The 11610-nt window shown below is 35.3% G+C and overlaps 3 protein-coding genes across 3 annotated transcripts; all 3 read right to left on the bottom strand.

Moving 5' to 3' along the window:
* Nucleotides 1-63: 63 nt before the first annotated feature.
* On the bottom strand, nucleotides 64-992 carry LOC111292651 (mavicyanin-like). The gene is made up of 2 exons (XM_022885136.2): nucleotides 679-992; nucleotides 64-573 (listed from the first exon to the last, which is right to left on the bottom strand). Exons 1-2 carry the CDS (start codon nucleotides 851-853, stop codon nucleotides 254-256), a joined length of 495 nt encoding a protein of 164 aa, XP_022740871.2. The 5' UTR covers nucleotides 854-992; the 3' UTR covers nucleotides 64-253.
* Nucleotides 993-1142: 150 nt separating this feature from the next.
* On the bottom strand, nucleotides 1143-4897 carry LOC111292650 (triacylglycerol lipase 2-like). Its single transcript, XM_022885135.2, has 9 exons — nucleotides 4522-4897; nucleotides 4285-4404; nucleotides 3519-3659; nucleotides 3170-3280; nucleotides 2829-2972; nucleotides 2694-2734; nucleotides 2482-2561; nucleotides 2225-2320; nucleotides 1143-2000 (listed from the first exon to the last, which is right to left on the bottom strand). Exons 1-9 carry the CDS (start codon nucleotides 4708-4710, stop codon nucleotides 1678-1680), a joined length of 1245 nt encoding a protein of 414 aa, XP_022740870.2. The 5' UTR covers nucleotides 4711-4897; the 3' UTR covers nucleotides 1143-1677.
* A 2233-nt stretch (nucleotides 4898-7130) lies between these two features.
* On the bottom strand, nucleotides 7131-10943 carry LOC111293135 (uncharacterized protein At3g27210-like). The gene is made up of 3 exons (XM_022885892.2): nucleotides 10480-10943; nucleotides 8362-8442; nucleotides 7131-7933 (listed from the first exon to the last, which is right to left on the bottom strand). The coding sequence occupies exons 1-3, from the start codon at nucleotides 10658-10660 to the stop codon at nucleotides 7470-7472; spliced, it is 726 nt and encodes a 241-aa protein (XP_022741627.2). The 5' UTR covers nucleotides 10661-10943; the 3' UTR covers nucleotides 7131-7469.
* Between the last annotated feature and the right edge of the window lie 667 nt (nucleotides 10944-11610).

The following is an 11610-nucleotide window of genomic DNA, read 5'->3' as shown; positions in this document are numbered from 1 at the left end:
TTCAACTTTTATGTCATGTTTGAAATTGAATCTTATTATGTCTAATTTCTTTTGAACAAGTAGTTTCATAAAAAAAAAATCCTGCCTGGTTTTTATGTCTCCTGGATCAGGGTCAAATTTATTCAATCCTCTCAATTATCACCATAAATATGACATGATACTTACAAAAGATATTCAATATTGACTAGTATAATTTAAAGTCCCAAATCTCCAGACAAAATAATTACTCCAGGCCAGTAAAAATTTGCAAGCTTCAAATCTTCCAAACAGATAATACTATAGCAGGTAGGAGAAAGCTGGAAAAAGATTGAATGGTAGAAGCCCTGGAAGTTGTTGAAGCTGAAGCGGGAGCAGAAGGTGCATTCCCGGCTACTGTTGTAATCTTCACCTTCATGCCCTGGTCACAATGGCCTAATGTTCCACAAGCAAAGTAACGAGTCCCAACCTTGTTCAGTTTCACAACATCATTGCCAGTGTTTTTGGAGTCCAATGCTGTTCCCAGGTCGCAGTTCTTGTAGGCAGTCTCGCTTCCAAGCTCAACTACGCTGTGTAGCCCTGAAGAGTACTTGAAAACTGTTGGAAAAATTTAAGTTTTTCAGCCATCTTCATGCAATGAAATGTGTTTGCTAAAAAATGCAGATAACAGGATTGACTTAAGAGGAAAAGAAATTAACATACCGAGTTGGTCTCCGACCTTGAATGTTTGGCCTGAAGCCCATGAGTTAAGGTCCACAGATTCATCCCAACCTTGGCTACCTCCAACCACATGTTGAGCTGCAGAGGCTTGTTTTGCTATCAATGCTAGCAGAAACAGCATAAAGAAAATTCTGGACTTACCCTCCATTAATCTCATTTCTTCAGTCCCCTCTTGGCCTTGTTGAAATGTTGCTATGAGTCTATGACAGCTTTGGTGTATCTATATATATATATATATAAAGAAACCTTTAAATGTTGTTGACAGTCTCTATCAGAACTAACGCTTCCTCATCATGCCATGAATTTTTGATCCACACTATTTATAAATCATGATACTTTCACATGATAGACAAATATACCATATTGCCCTTGGAAGCACAATTTAACACAATCCCTTCAATAAGTCAATGCTGGTTGGGGATGCCAGTAATTCTAAAACAAAAGAAGGGCAATGTTAATGGTAAGTGTTTTCGATGTTTTTGGATTGCCCGCAAAGCAAAATCTAGTTGGTTAGAGGTCACAGAAACTTGGCGTTTAAACAAAGCTATCATGGTGATCATTTTCAGCTGGGGGCTTTCTGGAAGCACAAATATACTAAACAGAGATATCAGATAAACAAGGGCAGACATACAAGTAAAGGAAGCTGAAAACCTGCTTGTTATCTTTACCACATATGGTCAATATTTGGAATATCATTCATTAATACGGCTGATAAAAAAGAACTTTTTCTGGCTTCTTATTTTGGTCATGCTACCTACCAAATAGTCCAGACAGATCAGTTTACTATTTAGAACGGCATATTTCCAATACAAGTAGAAATGATAAAAACTGCTTTTCCAGGTTACCAAACAGATTGTTACCCAGGATGGTTGTCTACATGATCTCAATCAGCTGGCTTTGAACAGATTCTGTCGTGTTAAATGATTTATTTGATAGTAAAAAACAAGATCTATCACATAAACTGATCGGACTCTTTGAGGATCATTTCTGATTTTTAAAGAACTGAACAATTTGATTATACACAATATCATTGGCATTTATTCCCATAATGAAATCCGCATGAGCATAATCCTTGATATATTGAATCATGAGCTTGTCTACATCATGGAACTTCAAACTATCAAGCAATAGCTGAACATCTCGAACATCAGAGAGAGCATCTTTCCCTCCATAGCTAATGAAGATAGGAAGGTCATGAGGAATGTTGGAGATGTTGTAAATAGGTGGTTTGGCTTCTCCGTAATGCATCAGATTATAGTCTGGTCTACCATAGTTGTATTTCGCAATAACCCCATCTCGAACAGCTGCATTTTTTTTTTTTTTTGTGGAAGCCTCTAGTGTTAGTCATTTACAAGTGAATAGGGCACCACAAATCATTTTTCGCATATATGATAATTTGTAAGACTAGTTATTTTTCTTCAATTTTTTTCTTCAAAAACACAGCCTAATGCAGAAAACATATCTAACATCATGATAAATTCCAAGGAAGTGCTACAAGAAAAGATGGAGTTGGGTTTCATAGACTTACTTTGAGCTAAGTGCACCATGTTTTTGGTTGATGTGGGTTGGGGTTCGTTCTTTATGAAAAGCTCAACTGTGGAAGAATTGAGACAGCAATTTTTACCTTGAATTACAATACCAAAAAGAAATCAGCATCTTCTAAGGACTAATTGTGTACAATAATTGCAGTCATATAGTGAAAATTGTAATTGGCAGGATGAGGAAGCTACTGTTTTAGTCTATTACAAGCAGTAAGAATCAAGAACTTGAGTATGGATCTAGTACCAGTAAGTGAACTTAATAGGTCATAGCAGTCAACTCCGGGATAATTGCACAAAGACTTGAGAAAGATTGATACTTTCTGTCTGTCATGACAAAGAAACATAATTAGATGAACCACTGGAACGACCATCCATTAAATATAACAATAGTATAGCTAGAATGAGGTTCACTCTCTAATATTGTCTAAAACCAGGTTTTCTGTTCTTGATTCTCACCCTTTTGGATTGAATTCTGCTACTCCAAACAATTTAGTGATCTGTTGCCAAAACCAATGAAACCCTTTAAGCGATTGATATTCTGTTAAGTTTAATTAACTGTTATTGATGATGAGGAAAATGTTGCTCACAGACCTCACCAACAAAGGCTTTGGCAGAAACCATACCAAGTGCAGTATTCATGTGGCTTAAGTAAGCAATTGGGCTTAAAAATGCTGCGGATTTCAGCTTGTCCGCCTGATGGCCCTCTGAGAAGGATGCCAAACCTATAAGAGTTCCCTATCAACCAGAATAGACAAATTACAATGAGGTTTCAACATTGTGCCTGCCCAAGTGATCATTGGGGTACAAATTTTAGCATGCTAATGACTCTAGGAAAGTCAGAGTTCGACCAAATGAACTGAATTGGAATATCAAAAGTTTCAATCCCTGACTCCAGAAGATATTAATAATTAGTTTGTTAAATGGTTTCTCACCAGGGAATGACCAATGTAATGAATCTTCTGCCCTGTCTGGCTGAACACAAAGTCAAAAACAGCTGATAGATCATAACTCACCAGTTCATCCCATGACCAGTTCCAGAACTCCTGCCATATTATCAGTTTCAACAATCTGTTAAATCACTGATGATGCATGATCAACATCCAAATGCTGCATTACCCTCTAGTTCACATTCAAGTTTCCAGTGTGGAGTGTGGAGTGTGGAGTGTGGAGTGTGGAGTGTGAAGTAAAATTCCCTTTCTACTCCTATTTTTTACCATAGTTTTTATATACGGATCAAATTGCATCAGTATATGTAAAAGCTAAGAAGGGAAAGAAGTAAACCAGCTGGCCAGGGTCTAGGGAAACGTGCTTTCTGCTGAATCTAGTCCCTCTAGTGTTAGCAATCCACACATCAAAACCTTTATCAGCCAAAATCATTGGTAGATTTTGTTCTGGTGAATTCAGGAGCCATGTCATTCCATCCTGAACCCAAAAAAACGGATGCAAATTAATTTTGAACATTTAGGATCATAGCATAAATTAAGCAGTTATCTTTTGATGCTATCTCTAGCACATAAACAGACGAAAATTTCAGCCCCCAAAAGTTTTTGATATTAGGCCATGCAAAGTTTCATAAAAGCTTCAGATAGAAATGCTGAATTTTGGGTCCATTGGACTTTTCAACCAGCCTATACCCCACACGGTGCATGTTATTAGCCAGAACAAAGTCAGACATGCGTAAATCAAGCCTATTCTTTTCTTTTAAGTGCTCAACTTTCATAGCAATTACCAGGTAAAAGTTGCCTTTAATAAGGATGGTTCTCGATCGGTCGACAAATTGAGTGCACGGCACATGTTCCTAACTCCTCAGACAAGGCTTTGGTTGAAAGGAATAATGAAAACTTGAAAAGTTACTTTAACTTTAATGTGGTCATAAAATTTTCAGAACATCAAGACAAGTTCACACCCAAAAGACTTCGTAATGTTAAATTTGTGTGATGTGTGCACTAATATGAAGATTTTTATAAGCACATAAAATACTCGAATGGTCAGAAATGAATTGTCAGTATTTCCTGAAAGATATTTAGGTAGGCACTGACTGACTTACCACAAGGACACCATGTTGTATCAGTATTGGCTGCTTCTTGTTCCCACCAGCACTACCTCCAACGACACGTCCCTGTGGAATTCTTTGCATGTTAAGGATGTACCCATCTTGGGTTTTCACCTGAAAATTAATTAATTTAAATAACCAATTAATTTCATTAGCCACTTCTCTGTCAAATCCATGTTCGAAGTAACACCAAAAGGTTTGTGTCAAACGTTTGTTGTTTGATGCTCTTACTTCATGTTCCTGACATTTGTAACCATAGATAGTCACTGAGGTGGCGCATATTCCATTGACTGCTGAAGCGGTAGCACCGTTGTGTCTTCCAAACGAACCACGGCTGGAGCCATATGCGCTATGAGGCTCGACTAGGAAAACCAGGAGACATAAGAACACAGCCAAACTTAACAAGCCAGGAGGAGCCATAACTTGCACGTTTTGATTTGTCTGTGTCTTGGAAGGATATATATATATATATATATATATATATGGAGGCTAAAACCAATGGCTATATATAGAAAAATTGAAAGAAAGAAAGAAAGAAGATAAAGAGGCACGAGCAGTGGAAAAACGATTAGTATTACTTTATCTGTCTTTGCTTTGGCTTAACTGACAACTAAGCTTTATTGACCTACAATTGGGGGGGAGGGGGTGTTTCACGTTATTTCCAGGAGACGTGAATGGAAAGTGGGACCCAAATGGAGCGTTTCTTATTGCTTCTTATCATCAACAAACTGGATATGGTGATCCATGAAACATCATCATAGAAACTCTATGTCACTGCTAATCCTGAAACTGATTGTAGTTTATACTATGGAATAGCAGGCGCGATCGAGGCTTTAGCTGTTGTGAACCCTATTATGACAAAAGGAAAATGTGGGGTCCCATTATAACATGTGCTGGCTCCTGTCATGTTCCACCTTACATGGCGGGAAATAATCAGGCAAATTCAAACTGCTTTAGTGTTCACTGGGAAAGTTAATCTTTGACTTCTTGAGTCAACTTCCCATTCCTGAGATAGTCTACTTTCACATTCCTTATCTACTTTGTAACGTAAGCATTGGTTTCTGACTTCTGTATGATATTAAATATAAGTAATATAAATAAAAAGGAGATAATGGAATGTCTTTAATGCTGAAATTTCCCAGAATTCTAACCAGGATCGTTACCCATGAAGCAGTTTTCAGCATTCCTTATCTACTTTGTAACGTAAGCATTGGTTTCTGACTTCTGTATGATATTAAATATAAGGAATATAAATAAAAAGGAGATAATGGAATGTCTTTAATGCTGAAATTTCCCAGAATTCTAACCAGGATCGTTACCCATGAAGCAGTTTTCATTTTGAACATGAACCAATGTGAAAGGAACTCCAATCAGATTGGAAAAAGATCACCACTGGTAAAACCATCAAACAGCGTCAGAAACTATACAATGGGCTGCATGTGGATAAGCAGGAGCCCACAAGCATCCATCCTTTTCCAGATGGGCTTTGTACGTTTCACATTGTCGCCCCATAATTGGATTTAAAATCCAGTTCAGTGATTCCTCCAAACTATTACTGAAGTCTGAACTCTGAAGTATTAATCCTTCCAAGCTGCTCTGGGATCATTGTCTAGGCTGACTAAGAAATAAATTCAATAAGCGAAAAATTCTAAACTGACACACATTTATGGGAGGTCCAGGGCTACCCTAGGTAAATTACACCAATGTGACCATATTAGCCGATTAAGGATATAGGATGGAGTATGGACCACATTTGGGTACAAAAGAGACCAATTACTTCAGTCAGTTTCTTTTCCTTTTTCTTACCTTTGTTTTTAGCAGCTGTACCTTAGTACCTGTTTCAAGAGTATGCCATGCTATTGCTGAATTCTTTCTTCAAGTTTTAAAATCAGTAAAAGTTCAGATTCATTTCATTAGCTATGGCCCATGCTTCTGTAACATGGGAAAGTTTAAAGCTGCAAAAGCATGTACATAATTTTTCGTGGTAGGTGGGTTAGGAATTCATTAGCCTGCCAGGTCAGGATTTTCTGCCTTTTAGGTTTTGTTGGATGGGCTTTTTTATCTCCGTAGGTTTGACATTTTACATTTTACTATTTGGGCCTAACGATGTCGGCTTCCAAAGTGGCTCTCCAAGTTATTAGCCTCGAGGAGTTTAACCCATCTCATAAACTCCCCCAGAACCCTGACTTATACAGGTGCCACCATAATCCTCTCACGGTAAATTGTTTACCAAAACCAAATGTTTTAAGAATTCAACAGAACCATTAAACCCAGTAAAAACACTGACCACAGAGATTGGTCCCAAGGGCATTGTGGGCATATTAATTAAATGCATCACGATTCACATCGACCTACAACATATTATCAAGTCAAACATCAATGATCAATCTGCAAAATATTGTTTGCTTCAGTTCATCAGGCCTTACCTTTGTCCTAAGAATCTCATATGTTAAAAATGGCCGAATATTTTTCACTTCAGTCCATTAAATCGCATTCTTTTGTTTACAAAAGAAGTCTCAAAGGTTAAAAATGATGAAAACATTTATATACTCAATCAACTCTAATACATAACCAATATCAGATTCATGGCTTCTCTCATAGATCAATGACACAGTGCATGTTGTTAAATAAGTAGCAACCCAGGATAGCAGCAAACAGCCAATTAGCAGATTATACTGCCAAAGATTTTGACCCCTATGGTAAATGCATAATCTCATTGGATCATCGGACTAAGAGGACACAAAATGGTCCTAAAAACCAGGTAACTTATATAACATACGAGCACTTACTATTATTCCAGCTGAAAATGTAAAACACGATTAAGATTTAAACAGCATGGATTACTTAAAGAACTGAGCTGCACATAAGGCCTCAGTTGCTTAACATATATAATATATATTCATTACAAGGGTCATTTACGGGTTTTCCTTTGATTGTTTTGGCTTTTTATTACAGAACACCTGTTGAAAAGAAAATTTCTACCTCCAGGTTGATTGAGACGGAAAATCCATATAGCAGTTCTGCATCAAACATTTACTGGGCTGCTTTTTACATTGCATGTAAATATGACCCCAAGGCTTCATTAAATATGACAAAAATTTGAAGTTATCTTGGGCGCATGATCTCTGGGAGCCACAATCCAGGCTTCTTCAACCTACTTGCTGGTAAATGGATCGAATTTAAGGCTTATCATTTACAGCTATTGCAGGGCTCATCTTCTTCTTCCTCTCACTAAAACTACTGCACGAAACCAAGCTAGGAAGGCAACATTGAACAGACCGAAAAGGTTTCTCCTTAAACATAAGGTTATCTCCATTTGCTGTCCTTTCACTACTGCACAGGGAGTTAGCTCCAGAGACATAAGGGGTGCCTTCTGCAGATTTTGGAGGTAGTACGTCTTGGATTGTTGATTTGACTTCCATCTTTCCATTGGCATTGTCCTGGTTGCTTGAGGTATTTAGCTCATTAACATCTTGGTCTTCTCTAATGCTCTCACGGAATAGTTCAGCCAGCTTCTTCTTCTTTCCTGGGGATATTTCAGAAACTGATCCAGGAGATCCTTCTTCAGAGACCTTGTTAACTCTAGGTGACCCCATGGAGAATTTATGATGAACAGGGGTATTACCACGAGAGGGAGTAAAATCTGCACAGAGATGTGCAACATTTGGATGGGGCATCAATAAAAGATCAAAAGTATATGCATGCTTAACTAGAAAATGATTACTGAAAAGGAAAAAAAACACAGAAAATGGCAATGGAGGTAGCAATCATATTCCAGCAGGATTAAACAGACGCGTCGATCTTTTACTCATAAAACATCCAAGGCAACATTGTCCAAACTATCACAACTTAACAACCTAATTGAAATCATGAAACTTTATCCATGGCCCTTGCACTTCCATAAAAACTGAATTAATCGAAAAGATGAAAAACTATGAGTGAAGTAGAAATAGCATAAAAGAAATCAAAAAACTATGAGTGCAGTAGGAAATAGCATAAAAGAAATCAAGAGATATGGCAATCATATAAGCTTGCTAGATGAATTAATTCAAACAGTTCTAATATCCTTACCACCGTTGACACTGAAGAAATCATCCTCACAATCAGAATCTAGATATGCTCGGGAATCAAAAAAGGTTTCCTCTTTACTGCCTACAAAAAGAAAAATCATTGTTGAGCATTGACATACTTGTCATAGAGCATATCTAGTTATGAGCTCAACTACATTAACACACATAATAGCATACATATCTTAAAATTAAGTAGTAACTATTACATCACATGATGTTGAGCATTACTATTATACAATTATAGAAATATTGAATTTCAATCTCAAAATATAAAAGATCTAACATCTAGGAAAAGCAGTCAAGTCAAAACACAATTTGGAAACTGCAGCATCCAAGTTCTCAGTATGATCAGAATTTGATGTTAAAAAACATACCACATAAAAATGGTTCATTTCTACAAAAGTACTACCCCAAAACATAACTAAATGTCGATTTTAATGGAGCTATTTATGCAATTTATCAACCCACCCACCTCCACCAGAAAAATAAAAGAAGAATAAAAAGGATTAACCTATCACTCTGAATTATTAAAGCAGCAAACATTACATCCCCCTGAGAAAAATCAACAGTGACAATATATGATGTACAAAGCAACCTGATACAGAAGAAAAATGTTTCAAGGTTGACAAGGATGTCATCTCTTTGATATTCTACACATATAACATCACCACCAGCAGTCCTGTGATGCATAGCCAAGTGTATTGAATTAACCATAAATTCTACATGTTGTAAGGGCCACAACAACATAATCCACAATTTGTTTTTCTTGTGGGATTTAATACCCATCTTAATACAGTAATATCCATAAAAAAAAAAACTTGCTTAAAACTGTTTGCCCCACTCTACATTTAAGAGTGGTCCATCCATCAACCAGCTTTCCACCAAGGGCTGATAAATCTACCACAAGATGTACTGCACTAAATATGAAAGAAAAAAAAAAGAAAAGAAATTGTCCACAAAGGTGCATACCTTCATATATCAGACATTCTCAAAACAAACATTTAGGATAAATACAGGAAGAAGATTGTTAATTGCTGAGACAGAAACATGTCTATATATTCCACATTGCATGGTAAGGCATTAAGCAAGGGCATCCAATAAGTCTGAAATTAGATTCTCAACTTCAACACTGCTACATTAGGAAAAATTAGCTTCATTGTCTTACATTAAATTTCGTCATTAAGAATGTTTTCATATGAACTAACAATTTTCCTATACGCCTTGAAGTTCCAAAATGGTGAATGACTTCTCTTGCAAGGCAAGAGGAAAACCAAAGAATAGCTACTTTTTTGTACACTTCTCATCTTCAATTGGAAGAGTGGGAAAATTGCATTTAGTAGTAAGCATTTAATTAAACAGTGTTATGTTAACAAAAAAAAAAATCTTTTTTGTTCCAAAAACAAAGGAAACCAAACTGTAATCCAAAACAAATACTAATAAACAAATTAAATCTACTACCATGGAGGGGAAGGGGGAAGTCAAAGAAGAGTCTAAATCATCTAAGAAGGAGAAGAGAATCCTAAATTTAAGCTAAGAATGATAGAAGAGATTGCACTAAAATAATAGTGAAAATGCTCTGAAATGTACCCCAAAAAAAGCCATACCGGATAGAGCCAAGAAACCGTATCATTGAGAAAAAAAAGAAAAAGAAAAAGAAAAAGGCCACCATGTTTATGTCACAATCAACAGAGAGTAAAAAACCAATTTCATTAGGCATATCACCCATGGCAGACGTTGAAAAATATTCATAAAAATCAATAATGGAGATGGGAATATCATCGTTCATCAAACTAAAAAATTTATTTTTTCTATGAAAAAAAAAAAAAACTGCTTGATACAAAGATCAACATGTTGATAGTTAAAAAAAAGTAACTTTGACAAACCATACACCCATTTCAGATCTCATATCATCAAAGTAAAACATCATCTCTAAACAGAAATAAAGGGTAAAGAAAAAAATAAATAAAAGACAACTTTGCACTCCATTGAAGATTAATGAGAACAAGATTTAAGAAAAAAAAACCAAAAAGATTGCCTTTACCTCATACCAAGTAACTCCAAGAAGTTCTTTTCTTATCTCCAAAACAACGTAGATAAAACCAAAAAGAAACCCACTTACCTAAATCTTTGAAAATAGAGGGAGAGTGAGATTTGAGAGTAGAGTCACCAATGGCAACAGCACCTTTCTCCTTAACAGGTGAAGGTGGCATGATAAGATTGTCTGTTTTAGACCCAAAAGAAAATCCAAGTCTCATGGTTGACTCTTGAGAGTTCTTCTGCACTGATACACATGAACCCATCACTCCCTTTTCTTTTCTTTTTCTCTATCTCCAACCCTTTAGAACCCCAACATCAGCCACACAACAAAGCAAAAAAATAAAAAAAGAAACTTTCTTCTTCCTTTTTCGTCTATGGAGTCTGCAACCAAAAGTCAGAAGTAAAAGAAAATGGGAAAGAGAAGGAAAGTCAGTAGTGCGTTTTTTGGCGTTATGTTGAAGAAGTGGAAAATGCCTCCTTTGAGAGAGAGAGAGAGAGAGAGAAAGAGTTAGGCCTTGAATTGAAAGGGGAGTTAGAACAGTGACTACAATTAGCAAAGCAGTGCATGAATTAAAGATATTTTTGCAATTTTTTTCAAAATTTATATTATTATTATTATTATTATTATTATTATTAGCATTTAACGGTGGGTTAGTTTTAGACATTTAAAATATAATATGATGTTATGATAGGAATATAATATAAAAAATATATAAAAATAAAATTATTTAAAATATAACAATAATTTTATATAAATTTAATAAATAAAAAATATTTTTTATATTTTTATTTCAATATAAATTATTATACATATTTATATAAAAAATATTATACAAATATTAAAAAATTTAATATTTTAAATTATACCGATTCACTAATATCATGTCTAACTCTTTTAAAGAATTCTTTTACCATTATGGTAATTTTGGGACCCACTTCAATGTCACTCTTGTGAATTGTGTAAAAGGCTTCTTTTTTTTTTTTTCTACTCTGATCTCTAATGTTTAGAATACTTAATTACTGTTTAAGTGATAATTAAGAAAATAATTTTAAAATTAAATGTAAAAATCTTTTTAAAATACTATCTCAATCATTCATAATCTAATCAGATCTTTCATGTGATATTTTATTTTTTTATTATTAATTTTTAATTTTATTAAAAAAAAAAGCAAAAATCAAAAGTATGAATCAAAACAAAAACATAATATATTAC

Source organism: Durio zibethinus, chromosome 10 (genome assembly GCF_047325235.1).
Source record: "Durio zibethinus cultivar Kanyao isolate XHJ-2024 chromosome 10, ASM4732523v1, whole genome shotgun sequence".
Classification (NCBI taxonomy): Eukaryota; Viridiplantae; Streptophyta; class Magnoliopsida; order Malvales; family Malvaceae; genus Durio; species Durio zibethinus.
This window is presented reverse-complemented; position numbering and strand designations above follow the sequence as displayed.